The sequence below is a fragment of the Suncus etruscus genome, chromosome 11, assembly GCF_024139225.1.
Source record: "Suncus etruscus isolate mSunEtr1 chromosome 11, mSunEtr1.pri.cur, whole genome shotgun sequence".
In the NCBI taxonomy this organism is placed as follows: domain Eukaryota; kingdom Metazoa; phylum Chordata; class Mammalia; order Eulipotyphla; family Soricidae; genus Suncus; species Suncus etruscus.
The window spans coordinates 14,742,033-14,760,876 of NC_064858.1; the positions used below are offsets into that span (position 1 = coordinate 14,742,033).

General features: G+C 34.1%; 1 protein-coding gene across 1 annotated transcript in view; it reads left to right on the forward strand.

The window, feature by feature from the left end:
- Positions 1-17,712, forward strand: part of TMEM117 (transmembrane protein 117) — a 181,221-nt gene extending 163,509 nt beyond the window's left edge. The window contains exon 5 of the mRNA XM_049783833.1: positions 16,012-17,712. Within this exon, the coding sequence (XP_049639790.1) occupies positions 16,012-16,661 (650 nt within the window). The 3' untranslated portion in view covers positions 16,662-17,712. The remainder of the gene's footprint in view (positions 1-16,011) is intronic.
- Positions 17,713-18,844: the final 1,132 nt, after the last annotated feature.

The window sequence follows — 18,844 nt, forward strand, 5'->3', positions numbered from 1 at the left end:
ATACAAGACAACATAGTCAGAAGACATACAATGTAATTGATGAGTCAGATCAATAGAAATAAATCAATTATAATTTGCAATTTAACTAGATAATCTTTTGAAGGGACCCACTGATAACATAATAGGTAAGTCAACCTAAACAAAGCACAAAAAAATATAATGTTTGAATGATCCAGAGACCTACTTTTTTGGTAGGATCCATTTCTCCTACTGAAAAAAAAAAACAGATAAGCATCAATTTGGCAAAAAATAAATTTATAAATGACATGTATACCTTCTTAATAAAACAGTATGGAGAAGGAAGGAAGGAAGGAAGGAAGGAAGGAAGGAAGGAAGGAAGGAAGGAAGGAAGGAAGGAAGGAAGGAAGGAAGGAAGGAAGGAAGGAAGAAGGAAGGATGGAAGGAAGGAAGGAAAGAAAGGAAAGGAATGAAGGAAGGAAGAAAGGAAGGAAGGAAGGAAGGAAGAAAAGGAAGGAAAGGAAAGGAAGGAAGGAAGGAAGGAAGAAAAGGAAGGAAAGGAAAGGAAGGAAGGAAGGAAGGAAGGAAGAAAAGGAAGGAAGGAAGGAAGGAAGGAAAGGAAAGAAAGAAAGGAAGGGAAAGGAAGAAAGGAAGGAAGGAAGATGGAAGGAAGGAAAGGTAGGAAGGAAAGAAGGAAGGAAGGAAAAGAAGGAATGAAGGATGGAAGGAAGGAAAGAAGGATGGAAGGAAGGAGGGGAAGGAAGGAAGGAAGGAAAGAAGGATGGAAGGAAGAAAGGAAGGAAGGAAGGAAGGAAAGGAAGGAAGAAAGAGGGAAGGGAGGAAGGAAGGAAAGAAGGAAGGAAGGAAGGAAGATGGAAGGAAGGAAAGGAAGGAAGGAAGATGGAAGGAAGGAAAGGAAGGAAGGAAAGAAGGAAGGAAGATGGAAGGAAGGAAAGGAAGGAAGGAAAGAAGGAAGGAAGGAAGGAAAGGAGAAAGGAAAGAAGGAAGAAAGGAAGGAAAGAAGGAAGGAAGGAAGGAAGGAAGGAAGGAAGGAAGGAAGGAAGGAAAGGAGAAAGGAAAGAAGGAAGGAAGAATAGAAGGAAGTAAGGAAGGGATCAGTAGTATCCAGTCTTCTGTGAATAATTTTTATTTGACTTTATAAGAAAACTACTTAACTATTTCTAGTGAAACTTAGGTAAAATTTCTAGAATAAGGATACTATATATTATATTTTAATATACTCAGTAGTTAGGAGTCTACACATTTCCAAGTGCACTGTAAGTGGAGTGCTGACTTGTTCAATAACTCCAAATTGTTTCTTTTTTAGGGAGGTCTCAACATGCCAAAACATTTTATCATCTCTGAGGTTATCAAGCATAAAAATTTCCATATGTATCAATGTTCTTAAAATATCGAGTGTATTACCATGACCAGGAGCATTTGTTTAAAAGTTGTATCAGTTTCATATTTAGAATTGGATGCTAATGTTAAAAAATAAAGCCTGAAAACTGCACTTCTGTCATGCTCTGTGGGTGTCTATCATGGAAGCTGTCAGAGGACCACTCTTCTCTTGGAGGACTATTGCTGCTGAGAAACAGTTTCTGTAGTCAGAATAATTGTGATTTTGGCTTTGCTTTATTTTCATATGCAAGTGTTAAAATCAAAAGTCAAGTGGAAGCTTGCAAATTCAGTTGAAATGGGTGGTAAGGTGAGAACTATATGGTGGAGTCCCTAGTAGGAGTTAGAAAATTCAGAGCTGAGGCCAAAAAGAGGTATTGCAATTACAAAAATTAGATAGATATGAACACAGAAGGAGCTGACAACATGTGTAGGAAATTATACTCTGGAAACAGGATGGCTCAGTCTTTTGTTTTATCTGCTAATGTTTATTCTGCACCAGAAGTAATTGGGCAAGGAATATCAGGGTCACTCTAGGTTAAATGCTGCCTTGACTAACATTTCTCTGTGATTTAGAAAATAGGTATCATGCTAAAGCATTATAATATATAAACAGTTTGATATAGTGGGTTTACTTTGCTGACAAACTCCTTAACATTTTAGAAATGATGGGGACTCTAATATTGTTTATTTCATTGGATTATTTTGAAATTAATTCATATGTTCAAGACATTTTAAATGTATTAAAACATACACTCAATAAACTTCACTATTTTTACATAAAGCTCTTCCTTTGTCCATCTATATGTTTTCTATTTATTTCAAAAATACATTAAGTAACCTGAGAAAGGGTTCTCTTGCAAACTTTCTATTTATGCTACCCTTATGAGTTCCTAACAAGAAAAATTTTAAGTTGGGACCGAAGCAGTGGGGCAAGTGGTAAGGCGTCTGTCTTGCCCATGCTAGCCTAGGACAGACCAACGTTTAATCCCCCAGCGTCCTATATGGTCCTCCAAGCCAGGACCGATTTCTGAGTGCATAGCCAAGAGTAACCCCTGAGCGTCACCAGATGTAGCCTTTCAAAACAAAACACACAAAAAAAAAAAAAGAAAAGAAAAATTTTAAGAAAGGAAAGGAATTTCTTTCCCAATGAAATGCTTCATATATGCAGGTTATTTGACACTGATGAGTTTTTACTGACATTTAAAATGTATGTAGTTTGTATTTGAGTATTTTTAATCATGATTCCAAGCTAGTTTTATTCCTCCTTGTCAAAAATAACTTGAATTGTTGCATCTGTGGACTCCCCTTGACAGATGGTTTGCTGCAGTGTGTAAAAGCTTTAATTTTATAAACTGGGTGTCAGTTTATAAAGTAAATCATCTCTAAGAGTGTGGTAAATTTTTCTGGAAATTTTTCCTTCAGTAATAAAGGAGATAAATAGTGTTTATGCCACAATAGTGCTCTTATCCCAAATCCTTTGTCCTTATCCTAAAAGTAAAAGCCTAATGCAAGTGCATGACAATCTTTTCTGCCCTCGTCCTTTTTTCCCTATCTAGTAAGTGAAAAGGAGGAATCAAATTGTGATATACTGATGCAGGAAAGAAAGAGCCTCTCAATTCAGTCTCATAAGCTCCTCTGAGTCCTATTAATGCCACTCCCAATGGAAACTCTGCCATCTGTCATCCAAGCCAGACAAAGGAAGTGTCTCATTGGTGACCATCATCTGAGTAAATTAGGAGGTTGGGGGAAAGGCCAGAAGGAAGGCCTGTGCATCTAGGAGGAGAGAATTCACACTGTTGGTACAATGATGCCCATGGGAACCCTTTTGGCAAAAATGGAAAATGTAGCAGTAAACAAGCCCCCAAGCATCTGTGTTCTATTTTAGTTTTCTGTGCATTTTAAGGGCACAGGTGCTTTCCAATGGAGAGATTGTTGAAAATATGAATAAAACCCTTTTGTTTCTATTTCTCTAGTTGTATAATTTATGGCCAACGAGTTTCAAGTGATTGTTTTTTTAAGATCTCCTGTGTCAATTTGATCATGGAAAATGCCAGGGAGGACAGGCCAGTCATCCATCCAGCAGAATATTTTGTCTCATAAAATTAGCAAGGGACTTGTTATGCATCTTGTTCACAATAGGAAGTTCATGAGGACATCTTGCTATTTTCTCAGCTGTGGATTTATCTAAAACTTTCCTTAAGTAGTTTCCAATTTTAATGCATTTATGCAGCTCCAGGAATTTTGTTCATTTCTACATGAAATAGAAATTTCTTCAATTTGTCCATAATATATCTTTTTCAAGATCAGAGTTGCTGTGCCCATCGTCTGTCAATCTTTCACATTCAAATGTGGGATCCTTATATATTTTTATATGTGATGATTTTGGAATAATCCCAAGAATTCAAAAATTTAAGAATTGTTCTCACAGCCAGAACAAAAGACAAAATATATGAAAAATTATAATCTTTGAGACATAAAAATTTTGCTTTTCCAATGTTGCATATTATACTCTTATGAGTATTCTGAAGTTTAACAAATCATTGTGAAACATCTATTTATTTGATTTGAAAATATAGAACTTCTCTTCTGGTATTTTTCTGCATGCAATATCTTTGATTTTATCTACTACTTACAGATGTTTTCTGAGATAATATGAATCTAATGATAACGGAATCTTTGTAACACACAAAAAAAGTCAATAAAGTTACAACCTAATGGTCATCAAATTGAATACAACAGCATGGTCTTTTCTTTCTTTCTTTGATTATTTAATTTAATTTGATCTTTTCTTTTTCTTTAATTAGCACAATTTTACCTCTACTCAGTTAATTTTCTTAAGTAATAGTCTCCAATTTAGGATGTTACAATGACGAGAGTACTATTAAAACCTATATTAATTTTATTTTAATTAAAAAATACTATGCTAACTCAAAGACATCTTTATAGTTAATTAATTCTGGGTACAAATCACAACTGCCAACACCAAGAGAGTATTCTCAGCTAAGTACTTGACGGTCATTGTTTGTGATACTCAAAAGGCTATGAAGAGAGGAATCTAATTTAGTGTGCTTTCTGTATGCAAACAAGCATCAGCCATTCATACTATCTCTTAAGCCTTAATTTTTGCTTTAATTGTTTTTTGGAGTCACACACAACTACCTGGTAGTATATGTCTTCTAAACACTATCTTCTATTTATTCATTCAGAACCAATATATCTTTGTTAAGATTTAGCCTAGTTGACTGATCAAGAAAAGCAGGCAGGTGTTATTGTAGTCTGCAACTATTAATGTGTTGCTACTGATGACTTTCTTCAAGTTTATCAATCATTGTTTTAAGTATTTTGTGGCCCATAATTTGGTGCATTTACATATATGTATATATATATTATATATGTATACATAAGTGAGTTTATTGGTGTACATACCGCTTGATTTATATCTGTCTCATAACCTTTTTCAATCTAAATTCTGTGTTGCCTGATATGAGTATGGCCACTCCAGTTTTTTAAGGGAGTTATTTCCTTGAATGTTTGTTCTCTAGCCTTTGACTTTCATTGTATTTTTGCTCTGTTCAGGTTTGTTTTTCTAGGCAGAAATACCTTGAATTAAGTTTTAAATCCATTATTTCCAGTCTATGTCTCTTAATTGGTGCATTTTGTCCATTGTCTGTGAGAGAGATGATAGTCATGGGATTAGGTGTCATCGTTTTTAGGAATTTGGTGTGTTTGTTGGGTCTGCCTTGTATTAAAGTAGATCCTTCAGTACTTCTTTAAGGATGGTTTTGAATCTGTAAAATTTCTGAGCTGTTGTTTATCTGTGAAGATGTATATTTTTCCTTCAAATTTTAATGTAAGCCTTGTTGGGTGAAGTATTCTTGGCAAAGTATTCATTTCATTGAATTTTGTCACTATATCCCAATCACTATATTCACCCTTTGAGGGCTGTTTTTGATAAATTTGTTGTAAATCTTATGGATGCTTTTTTGGCATGCAATCTCCCTTTTATTTTTTTTTTATCTTGCTGCCTTCAGTATTCTGTCTCTATTTGTATAATTCATCATTGTGACTAAGATGTACTGTGGGTGCTTTTCTTTGGATTTCTTTTAGCTGGTCTCTTCAGGCATTCAGAATTTGGTTGCATGCACTCTTTATCTCTGGGAACTTCTTTGTAATAATGCTCTTGACTAGTGATTTCTTTCTTTCTTTTCTTTTCTTTTCTTTTTTTTTGGGGGGGAGGGTGTGTCACACCCAGCAGCGCTCAGGGCTTACTACACTCAGAAATTGCTCCTGGCAATAGCAATACCATATAAGATGCCTGGATTTGAACCACCATCCTTCTGCATGCAAGGCAAATACCCTACCTCCATGCTATCTCTCTAGCCCCTTTATCTTTTCTTTTATTTGGGGGGGGGTGATTTTCTTCTTAGGTGTCTGGGATTCCAATGATTCTTTTTTTTTCTTTTTGGGCCACACGCAGTGATGTTTAGGGTTACTCCTGGTTATATGCTCAGAAATCGCTCCTGGTTTTGGGAACCATATGGGAAGTGTTGGGGGATCAAACTGAGGTCCATCCTGGGTTAGCATGTGCAAGGCAAACGCCCTACTGCTGTATTATTGCTCTAGCCCTCCACAGATTCCTATGTTACTTCTGTTGAATTTATCCCAGATTTCTATTTTTATCATTTACTTTCTTTGAGGATTTTATTCATTGCCTGGTAATTTATTTTAAGACTCTTTTCCAACCTCTTCTGTTGTATTGAGTTGTTATGCAACTGATCTTCCAGCTCAATATTTTGTCCTCAGCAGCTATTACTCTTCTGGTGAGGCCTTCCAGTGAGTTTTTTATTTCACCTACCAAGTTTTTCAGCTGTATTTTTTCAGTTTAAAATTTTCTCATTTATGTTTTCATATTTCCTTGAATTTTGGTTGTGTTTTGTTTCATTCCTTTCATGGTTTCTTTGAGTTCTTTGAGAATCTTCTATATTTCTTCTTGAAATTCCTTATTTGAGAGACTGTGTAGGTGGTTTGTACTTGTCAGATTATCAGAGCTACCTAACAACTTCAGTCTCCAAAAATGGCAGAGGTCTACATTGTTTCTCCATTGTCATGCTTACTATGTGGGGCTTTGTACATGCTGTTTGGAGTTCATTGACTAGAAGTACACAGCTCTGGAGCTAAGTGGCCCTGTCCTCAAGATGGAGTCCTGGGTGCTGGGGAAGCTGAGGCTTTACCATGATCTTCTCCTTCAGGCTGTGACAGAGACAGTGAGCCATTTAAGAAAGGAAATTAAAAAATAATTTATGAACTCCAATGTTCTCATAATACAGTATATAATAAGTTTGATGTAAATACAGTTTTGTTGTATACTCTGCTTCTCAGATGTACAATCTGTCTTTTATTTTGTGTTATTCATATAAAACTTTTTTTTGCTTTAATGAAGATATTTTGTTGTCTACCATGAAACATTCATTAGGTAATGTTTATTCCGATGACTTATCAGAGAGACCTTAAATCAACTCCCTCAATTTGGACAAAAACTGAGGTTGAATTGTTCTTTATTTTGTTTACTTGTTGGCTCTTATCCAAGAACAAATAGAAATTATTATTTCTTCTCCATTTTCCATTGCTTCAAGTTTTATATGAATGAATAATGCCAGTGAGGGAAAGAGAGGTGCTAGCTACATCCATAGGAAAAATAAGAAAATATGATATCAAGAGAGATTCTTCATCCTGTTTTCTTTCCTCTGCACTCTCTTACCTCCAAATGTTAAGTCCAGGAGAAGGATGCGCCGTTCAAAGACACCAAGACCACAGTCTCATGCAAAAGCAGGGGATTTATTTTCTTACAAGCATATGCAGGGGCTGCGCTAGAATCCAGCATAAGCCTGAAACTGCCAGCCCTGAGCCATGAGCTTAGTAGCTGTATATAGTATTTCAAACAATAGAAAGTTACAGTAGATTGACTTGCTTTAGGAAGTACATGACATCTGGCATTTGCTCAATCACATTTTTGCAAGGTGCAGGTGCAAGCTACAGGGTTAACACAATCAGGTTAAAACCGTGTAGGAACAGAAAGAAAGTTAAACTGTAACTGGGTCTACAAGTTCCCAGAATTGTGAAAGGGGGTAGGTGATCAGGGAAGTCAGGAAACTCAGGGAAACTTTTCCTTTACACAAACATATCCTCTTTGTTATTGGTCAATGGGGTGAACAACTGATATCTCTCTTCTTTAGTATCAATTTTTTGCATAAATAGCTTTTGCTCGGTGCCAATTCTACATTAATCTGTAGAAAAATTACAAAATGATAAGTATTTTAACATGAAAAATATTCGAATCCATAAAATATATTTATAGACAGTTACAAGTGGGCCCTCTTAGATAGCAGGTCCTATTATACACACAATGATGTAACTGTTAAGTAATAATTGCATGCTGTTTTATTCAAAATGAGATATATGGCCAATTTTACATGCTTTTCTCTATTATACACTATATTAAATGAAATGGAGTTGAAGAGTGAAATCATTGGAACAATGCTCTCTTACATTTCTGGCAAACAATATAGTTCAAAGAAATTTGATATGTAACTTTCTAGCCTCACAATATTCCTTGCATAAAATTGTGTTGCTATTATTCTACATTTCACAAAATGGAAACATGGATTTATACAGTGAATAAACAGAAGGATGAAAAAAAGAAAGGAAAATAGGCACAGAATGAGAAGATATCTAGTTCAGTTTCCTCAATAAAGTTAAAATATTCAGTACATAAAGTGGTTGGCACCTAGATAGATGTATTACAGGATTACAGTATTTTAGTGTTAAAATAAGATCTGTTGATATACAGCCTGCTGATTTGTCACTCTGATGATCTCTGTAACAAATCAGTAAAAATGTTTTAGAGCAAGATAATGAAATAGGTGTACATTTACTTCTATTTTATTTTGGATTTTTCTTTCCTGCATATATTAACACTGACTAATGTCTTCCTAGAATCAAAAAGCATTTTTCTCTAAATTACATGAGCGCTCTTTTCCTCTAATAAGTCTGTGAGGCTGCTGATGCCAGTTTCATGATGTACAAATAGCCTAGTAACAGAAAGCCCTTTTTGGTGTTTCCCTAATTAAGTATCTTCATTAAAAAGTACCTATGTATGGTGTTCTTTAATACTAAGGACTTTGTGGGTCATGAAAGATGATAATCCATTGTCAAAGTCCAGTGATATCCTACTCTATCCAATTAGTCTTACTATTATAACAAAGAAGTTTACAACTAGAGATTAAAAAAAATGTATTCCTTACAATAAATAAAAACTCAAATATTTCTCAGAATTTGTCTTTATATAATTACTTTATTTAAGCAGCGTGGTTACAAAAATTGCTCATGATTGACTTTCTGTCATAGAATGCACAATCCTTTCCCAGTTCATACTTTCCAATGCTCCTGTTACCTTCTCATAAGCCCAGTCCCCCACAGAGGCAGGCATTCTCTCTCTCTCTCTCTCTCTCTCTCTCTCTCTCTCTCTCATTCTCTCTCTTTCTCTCACTCTGTCTCTCTCTGTTTCTTACTGATTCTCTATATCAATTTTGCCATTATAGTTTGCAATATTGTTAATAAAGATATACCATGCATATCACTTTGTGGCCATTCAGCACACAGTATTTGTAAAGAGTAATCAGCTATAAATATTATGATAGTGGACCCTTCTTTACTCTAACTGCAGTCACCTCTCTTTGTGGCATGATTCATAACATGGAAGACTCCTCTTCTTTTCCTTCATCTCTATTGTCTTTGGATATTATTAACACACTATCTTTTATTTTCCTTATATATCACAAATGATTGAAATTATTTTAGCTATCCTTTCCTTTGATTCATTTCATTCAGAATAATAGTCTCCATATCTATCCATGTATAAGTAAATTTCATGATTTCATTTTTCCTAACAGCTGTATAGTATTATGTAGATTTACCATGATTTCTTTTTTAATAATATATTTATTTAAACACTATTATTTCAAACATGGTTACAGTTGGGTTTCATTCATAAAAAGAACAGCCCCCTTTACCAGTGCAACATTCCCATCATTAATGCCCCCATCTACCACCCCCGCCTATATTCTAGACAGGCTTTCTACTTCCCTCACTCATTGACATTGATATGATAGTTCTCAATGTAGTTATTTCTCTAACTGCACTCACCACTCTTTGTGGTAAGCTTCATATCATGAGCTGCTCTTTCCGGCCCTTATATCTGAGAAATATTTTAACAATGTATTTTATTTTTCTTAGAACCCATAGATAAATGGGACTATTCTGTGTGAGTCTCTCTCTGACTTAATTCACACAGCATAATAAATTTCATGTACATCTATGTTTAGGAAAATTTCATGACATCATCTCTCCTGATGGCTGCATAATATTCCATTGTGTATATGTACCACAGTTTCTTTAGCCATTCATCTGTTGAAGGGCATCTTGGTTGTTTCCAGAGTCTAGCTATTGTAAATAGCACTGCAAAGAATATAGCTATGAGGAAGGGCTTTTTATATTGCTTTTTTTTGTATTCCTGAGGTATATCCTTAGGAGTGGTATAGCTGGATCATATGGGAGCTCAATTTCAAGTTTTTTAAGGAATCTCCATATTGTTTTCCATATCCCTGCCAGCACTGATTGTTCTTGTTCTTTGTGATGTGTGCCAGTCTTTGTGGCATGATATGGAAATTTATTGTTGTTTTGATTTACATCTCCCTGGTGATTAGAGATGTGGAGCATTTTTATGTGCCTTTAGGCCATTTGCATTTTTATGTGCTTTTAGGCCATTTGTATTTCTTCTTTGAGAACTTGTCTATTCATTCCTTCTCCCCATTTCTGATGGTGTTAGATTTTTCTCTTGTAAAATTCTGTCTGTATCCTGTATATCTTTTATATTAGCACCTTATCTGATGGGTATTGGGTGAATAGTTTCTATTATTTTGTGGGTGGCTTTTGAATCCTAGACATGTAGAAGTTCTTCCCATAGAGATTAGAGAAGGAAAAAATACTAAGGGGATCCATATAGAAAAGGAAGTAGTCAAGCTCTCATTGTTTGAAGACGACATGATACTATATTTAGAAAACCCTACTACTCTATGGAAAAGCTTCTTGAAATAATAGATTCATATAGCAAAGTGGCAGACTACAAAATTATCATGCAAAGGCCAATGGCCATCTTATACACCAATAATGATAGAGAACAAATGGACATTAAAAACACAATCCCATTCACATTAGTTTCACACAAACTCAGATATCTTGGAGTCAACTTAAGTAAAGATGTGAAGGACCTATACAAAGAAAACTATAAAAACCTGCTTCAGGAAATCAAATAGGACACAGGAAATGGAAACACTTACCCTACTCATAGATAGGTAGGATTAATATCATTAAAATGGCAATAATCCCCAAAGCATTGTACAGATTTAATGCAATCCCTCTATGGATACCCATGACATTCTTTAAAAAAGTTGATCAAACACTCCTGAAATTCATTGAACAATAAAAACCCTCAAATAATTCGAGCAACACTTGGGAAAAGAAATATGGGAGGTATTACTTTCCCCAACTTTAAACTTTATAACAAAGCTATAGTCATTCATATAGCATGATATTGGAATAAAGACAGACCCTCAGATTAAATAGACTATTCAGAGAATGCCCTCCAGACATACACTCAACTAATCTCCGATAAAGGGGCAATAAATGCAAAATGTAGCAAGGAAAGCCTCTTCAACAAGTGGTGTTGGGACAACTGGTCAGCCACTTACAAACAAACAAAAAAAAAACTCAAATCTTCATCTAACACCCTGAACAAAGGTCAAGTGCAAATGGATTAAAGACCTTGATATCAGACCTGAAACCATAAGGTATATAGAACAATATGTTGATAAAACACTCCAAGACACTGAGACTAAAGACATCTTCAAGGAGAAAACAGCACTCTCCAAATAAATTGAGGCAGAGATAAACAGATTGGACTATATTAAGCTGAGAAGTTTCTGCACCTCAAAGGATACCTAGGATACCTACCATGGTTTATTTAGCCACTAATATATTATCAGAAAATAGATTAGTTTCCAGATTATGACTACTGTATATAGTGCTGAGATAAACATAGGAATGCAGAGGACTTTTCTGCATAATGTTTTTGAGTTCCTAAATTATATCCCTAGGAGTTGTATCACCACATCATAAGGAAGCCGAATTTTAGTTTTTTGTGAAATATCCAAATTGTTTTCCAAAAGGCTGGAGCAACCTATATTCAGAAGAGCAGTGAATGAGAGTCCATTCTCCCCTCACCCACACCAACAATGGTTTTCTTGTTCTTTGTTATGTATGACAATCTCAGTAGCATGAGATGATACGTCATTGCTTCTTATTTGTATCTCCCTGATGATTAGTGATGTGGAACATTTTTTCATGTGCCTGTTGACCATCTGCATTTCTTCTTTAAGGAAATGTCTGTTCATTTTCTCCTCCATTTTTTGATGTGGTTTGCTTTTTTATTAAGTTCTATTATTATCTTGTATATCTTGGATATTAGACCTTCATCATATAGATTTTTGGATTTATAGTTCCTCCCATTCCATCCATGACCTTTGTATATTAATCACTGTTTCTTTTGAGGTTCAGAAGCATCTCAGTTTGATGGAGTCCGAATTGTATATCTATGCTTCCAATAGTTTGTACAGTGGTGTTTCCTCCTTGCAGATACATTTAGTCTCAAAGTCATGAATAATTTTTCCTATGTTTTCTTTTATATACCTTATAGCTTCAGGTCTGATATCAAGGTCTTTAATCCATTTTGATCTGACCTTTGTGCATGGTGGTAGATAGAGTTCAGAGTTCACTTTTAGTGCATGTGGTTGACCAGTTTTACCAACAACTCTTGTTAAAAAGGCTTTCTATACTCCATTTTGCATATTTTGCCCCTTTACAAAGATTAATTGATGTTTGTCTTAAGTTCATTTTCTGAATACTCAAATCTATTCCATTGATCTGAGACTGTATTCCAGCACTATGATGTTTATGATCATTGTGATCTAATACAATTTAAATTTGGGAAAATTGAAGACTACCATCTTCATTTTTCTAAGTGTTGCTTTAGTAATTACTGGGTATTTAGGAGTGTTTGATCCATTTAGTTTATGAATGTCATGAGTATCCTTAGAGCAAATGCACTAAACCTGTACAATGCTTTGGGGATTATTTCCATTTTAATAACATTAATCCTCCCAATCCAGGAGTGGGATATATGCCTTCATTTCCTTAAGTCCTCTTCTCATTCCTCTGTTTCTCATGGCTTCTGCCAACCTTGCCCTAAGCTGGGGTTCCTGCTGCTTTTGTGTGTCTCTGTTTATTTTAAATCTCTTTTCCAATGTCTTCTTTTGTACAGAGGTGTTGTTATGCAGTTTGTTTTCCAGCTCATTGATTCTGGCCTCAGCATCTGTTCTCTGCTAAGGCCTTCCAATGAGTTTTATTTTGCCTATCAATTATTCAGTCCTGTTATTTCTGTTTGATGTTTTCTTATTTCTACTCTTATATCTTCTTGAGTCTTATTTTCTGTTTTTATAGTTTGTTCCATAGTTTCTTTTAGCTCTTTCTACATACTCAACATTTCCTCTCTAACTTCCTTATCAGAGAGACTATATAAATGGCTGGTATAGTTGGATCTTCAGAACTACAATCTTCATTCACTAAGCATGGTGGGATTCTTTATTGTTTCCCCATTGTGATCTTTGTAGTGTGGGGGTATTTTTTATATTTTGTGCTGGGTCTCGTTGACTAGATGAATTGAGTGGCCACAAAGTAAAGTAGGTGGGCTCACCTTGCTTGAGCACTGTGGAATCCTGGTCCTGACAACTTCTTTTAAAAATAAAAACTAAAAAAATAATGCCTCAACATACTACAGAAAATCTCTTTATAAAAAAAGATTTAATTTGCAATACTGTTAGTGATATGGTTTCATGTATATATTTGCAAAACCAATGACTTCTCGCCTATTCCCATGAAAACCATTCCCCATCATGCTATACTTGATTCTATAGACAAGTTTTTTTTTTTACTCTGTTGCCTTTGGCTATTTGTTAAGTGAATCTATAAACTTTCTTATCATGAATCTGCCATTCAGCTTTGCAATATTTCCAATTCTATTTCTTCTTTGTCCCCTTAGCCCCTCTTTTCCACAGAACTAATGTGTTTATAAGTAAAATCTGTAGTATAATAAAAACATAAACTAAAATTTTCCAAACAATTCTGCTTTACTATCTTTTCAAGAATAAAATAAATTGCTCTATCCTTTAAATAAGTTTTGCAGAAATTAGTCCTCAATTTGTTTTTCATGTTCTCAGCATTTTTATTTTTTATTTTTTTTATAATTCACTTTTTTATTGGATGAGGCAATTAAAGGGACTTTACAATTCAATAAACTTTTCTCAAAAGATTTCTCAGCTTTTTTAGCATTTATTATTTGTAACACTGTTTGACAACTCTTCTATATAATTTGCTGTTTATCTTGCAGTATTTTTTTTTTTCTTTTTGGTTTTTGGGCCACACCCGGTGACGCTCAGGGGTTACTCCTGGCTATGCGCTCAGAAGTCGCTCCTGGCTTGGGGGACCATATGGGACGCCGGGGGATTGAACCATGGTCCGTCTTAGGGTAGCGCAGGTAAGGCAGGCACCTTACCTTTAGCGCCACCGCCCGGCCCCTATCTTGCAGTATTTCTGTCTGAGTTCCCCAACAGGATGATGATTTCTTCCCAGAAAGACAAGCATTCATAGCATCCACTAAATGTCTTACACAAAGTCTATCATGAGCAGTATATATGCTTAACAATGAAATTTATCTCTGTTTTTTGTTTACAACTCTCTGCTTGAATTTTTTTTAATTTGCTTTGGGTGATTCTTAATGTACATTTTGGAGATTAATAAGGGGAAAATGGCTCAAACTTAACAGACCCAGATGTCATAAATATTTTATGATAAAATATTTCTAATATTACTGCTTTATTGCATAAATATAAAAGTCTTTCATGTAAGAAATCTCCTACAACTATTATTTCTATATAACTGAATGTTTTCAAGTACAAGAGTAATAATTTCTCTTAAAATGGTTTATAAATTATAATATTTATAAATTATCCTCATAGCATTTATATTATGTACCAACACTGTATTTGGATTATATTTTCTCATGAAATGGGAATAGTTTGATAAGTATTATTATATTCTGCATATAAAGAAAATTGTAGAGAATTTAAACACCTAGCTCAAGATCATAGTGTGTTTTTTTGAAACCAAGCTTAAACCTTTGTTCCTTTTGTGTAAAAGAAGTTTGAAAATATAAAATTATGATGATCAAATATTTTACTAAATCATCAAGATATTATTTTGTATGTTTATATATTGTTAAAATACATATGTATTAAAATATAAATTTAGTTTAGTATACTTAGCCATGAACTTTTTTCCTGTCAAACAATTTTATCACCATGTGAAATTGTTACTAATTAATGGTCAATAATATATTATTTAATACAAATAAAATAGTTTTAACATAGGCTAGAAAAATAGTATAGTGAGTAATAAACTTGTCTTCTATAGAGCTGATAGAATTTGATCCACAGTTCTTCAAATGTTCATCTGAGCCTGACCATGAACACAGCTAGGTGTGTGGCTCCCAAAACAAATAATAATAAAATGATAATATTTACATACTATGTGTTAGTTATAAATATTTTAGAATATTTTATATATTTATTTTCTACAAAAATTATTAGTGGAAAGTTACTATGTTAGTATGATATGCTTGATATTGTGGAATTTAGTACACCTTGAAAATTTTTTACATTCTTCCCATTTATATGTAAAGCTATTAAAGTGAATAGATCCCCAAAAGTGTCTTATTCATATAAATATTTAATACTACAATGAATTTATGATATTTATAATCACACAAAATGATGTCTTCTAAAGAAGTCTATTTATTAGCTTCAGTTATATTTGTTTGTATGACAAATATGTTCTTCAATCACAATTGGTGCAATTATTTTTGAAGTCTTGAAATGTATAGTTAAGTGTTATTGATCTGAATCACATAACTAATGGTTTAATCAACAAGTACCTACAAAAAGCAATATAAATTAAATTGACATGCTGCCATGCTTGCATTACCAATTTGTTTCTGGCCCACATATAATTATAAAACTGTAAGGAGATGTTCAATCATATACTGAACTTCTGTAGAAATTTTATTGGGACTTTGTTTTAAACATTAATTAAAATATATTTGAGAATAATTTATATGAAAACAAATTTGTGTATTGTCATCGTATCTATACTATAGCATAAGAAAACTTTATCCAATTAGTGTAGCTACTATAAATGACAGCAGCTGGGATTGATTGCTATATTTTCAATATGCCTAGATTTTATTTAGTAAATTCCTTTGCTAATTTACTTAATTGCAACACTGAATTCTTAAAATATTGTTTGTAACAGATCTAAGACATTAACAATTTATACTAGTATAACATCTTCATTTATGAAGAAAAGCTTAATATATTTTATAGCTTTATATAATTTTGACTAATATAGTATTTCTCTTTAATGCAGGTAAATGGTTTAACTATGGAATTATCTTTCTCGTCTTGATTTTGGATCTTAATATGTGGAAGAACCAGATATTTTATAAGCCTCATGAATATGGACAGTATATTGGCCCAGGGCAGAAGATATATACCGTAAAGGACTCAGAGAGCTTAAAGGATTTGAACAGGACCAAACTATCCTGGGAATGGAGGTCCAATCACACTAATCCCCAGACGAACAAAACATACGTTGAAGGGGACATGTTCTTACACAGCAGATTCATTGGGGCGAGCTTGGACGTCAAGTGTCTGGCTTTCGTTCCAAGTTTGATAGCTTTTGTATGGTTTGGATTCTTTATTTGGTTCTTTGGACGGTTTTTGAAAAATGAACAAGGTATGGAGAATCAAGACAATACATATACTCGTATGAAAAGAAAATCCCCATCGGAACATAGCAAAGACATGGGTATCACTCGAGAAAACACGCAAGCCTCAGTGGAAGACCCGCTGAACGATCCTGCTTTGGTCTGCATCAGGTCTGACTTTAATGAGATTGTCTACAAATCTTCCCACTTAACGTCGGAAAACTTGAGCTCACACTTGAATGAATCTACCAGCGCCATTGAAACTGATCCTGATCCATCCACTTCTAAGAAAAGTTCCCCTACGAACTAGAGTCCCTCACTTTCTTGAAGATAGCACACAAAGTAACTTGGAGTATAATTTAAAGTTAGTCTTTCTTTTTTGTATATGTAAGGTTTACGTAGTGTTAGGTAAAGACATAAAAAACAATGCCACAAAGGTGCTCAACACGCTTTTTCTAGGACTCATTGTTTTCTATTTGTATTATGATACATGTGCCTACTGTATATCTAACAGTCCTCTAGAAATTGCTTTTCACAATTGCGCAAGCTATTTATTGACTTGACAGCATAGGTGAGCTTATGTCCTGCATATCTAATGTTCAACCATAGTGGTGCCTTGAGACATTCAACTGTTTTTAACTGTACCTGAAATGAAATGTGGAATAGTTTTTGTATCCAATTATTTTGATCTTCACTTAATGTCTGAGCAGGAAACAGATAGAGTCAAGAAATGGCTCAGGAAGTATTTCTTAGCTTGTTATGCAGCAGCAGATTTAGTGATTTGTACAGCTGAACTGCAGACTCATTATGATTACCTTGACTTTTATTGGCTGTCTGCCAAATCCAAATACAGATGCAACATGCAGTAAAAAGAGAATGATAGTCCTACATGGGTCACTACTTGTGAAAAGTGACTTTCTCCTACCAGTAAATGCAGTCAGATGATAATACTTACTCATGTTTGCCTAATTAAGAGACACTGCTAATTGATGGAAAACCCTGCCATTCACCTCTGGGACAAAGGTGAAGAGGAGCAGGGGAATAAACTAACAAATTTGCTAGCATTTACACAAAGCCCAAGAAAAATGAAGGAACTGAAATTTCTATCATGTCAAAGTTGCACAGCCTACCATCTATAATATTTGTACATCATTCTGTAAACATGGCTTGGAGCAGTGAAAATTGAAAATGTATTATAACTCTGGGCAAGAAAACTCTTCTAAAAACTAATGCAGCAGAACTTTGTGAGGTAGAAAAAGATGTGCATGAAAAAGCCTGTTTAGTGGTTTGTTATGTGTGTGCATTTGTTTTTAATTTTAAAGAGTTAACACCTCAAATTAATAAATAAATATTATAAATCAGCAAGTTTGTCGTGCAGTTATTCATTTATTAAAGGCATGCCTCTAATTCTGTCTTAGATTGAGTCAAGAGCCCATTTGAAATTTTTGGTCCTTTATTAAAACTCAATACCAAAAAAATTAAAAATTAAAACATTTCAAACTTTTTTTTACTTTTAATTCATAAACTTTGGTTACATCCTTTTAAGGATGTTAGGTTATATCACACTTAGGAACAATTTATTTTCCTGTCATATATAGACATTACTGTATTTTGTCTTTATGATTTTTAATGTTCTTCATTTTATTCTCTCTGCTTACATGTTGAAACATGCATACATTTATCTTTCACTTGATATCCAGCTTTAATAAATATATTTCTACATTATTTACTAAGTCATTGAAACTATATACCTGCTCTTTTCCTTACTTTTAATAGCTGTGAATGATGCTACTTTGAATCAACAGTATGCCTGACAATGAAATGCAAATATCAAGTTCATACAGTAACCAAGAGTAACCAGGCTACCCATGATATTTAATGACACTATCTATCACTACATTTAAACAGAATATAATTTTTGATTCATGGGCAAAAATAACCCCCCACATTTGTATTTATTCTAGAAGTTGATGGCTTATATAATAAATAAGGCAGTTGATTTAGAAAGTGTGTGTTTATTATTGGTGCATTTCTTGTGAAAATATCTGAGCCTTTAAATGGATTTTCTAACAGCCATGTTTAGAGTACTTCAATTTGATAATTTAATTAACAGATGTGTAGTAATCAAATCAAATATTAGAGTACCATATTTATACAATTTTGTTGATTGCCTAGAGAAACTGGTTATCAATTCATATAAAGTAGATATTTAAATGTTCATGACTTTTAAAATGAATAGCATCTAGGGATAGAAGATTACCAGCCAAACAAACTTTGAAGACTTTCAATACTCAAGTGTATTTACTAAACTTAACATTTTTATCTACACCTAGATTTCTTTTCTTCTTTTGTTTTTGTTTTGTTTTGGGGTCACACCGAGCAGCGCTCAGGGGTTACTTCTGGTCTGTGCTCAGAAATTGCTCCTGCCGGCATGGGGGACCATATGGTATGCCGGGATTTGAATCACTATTGGTCCTGGGTCAGCCACTTGCA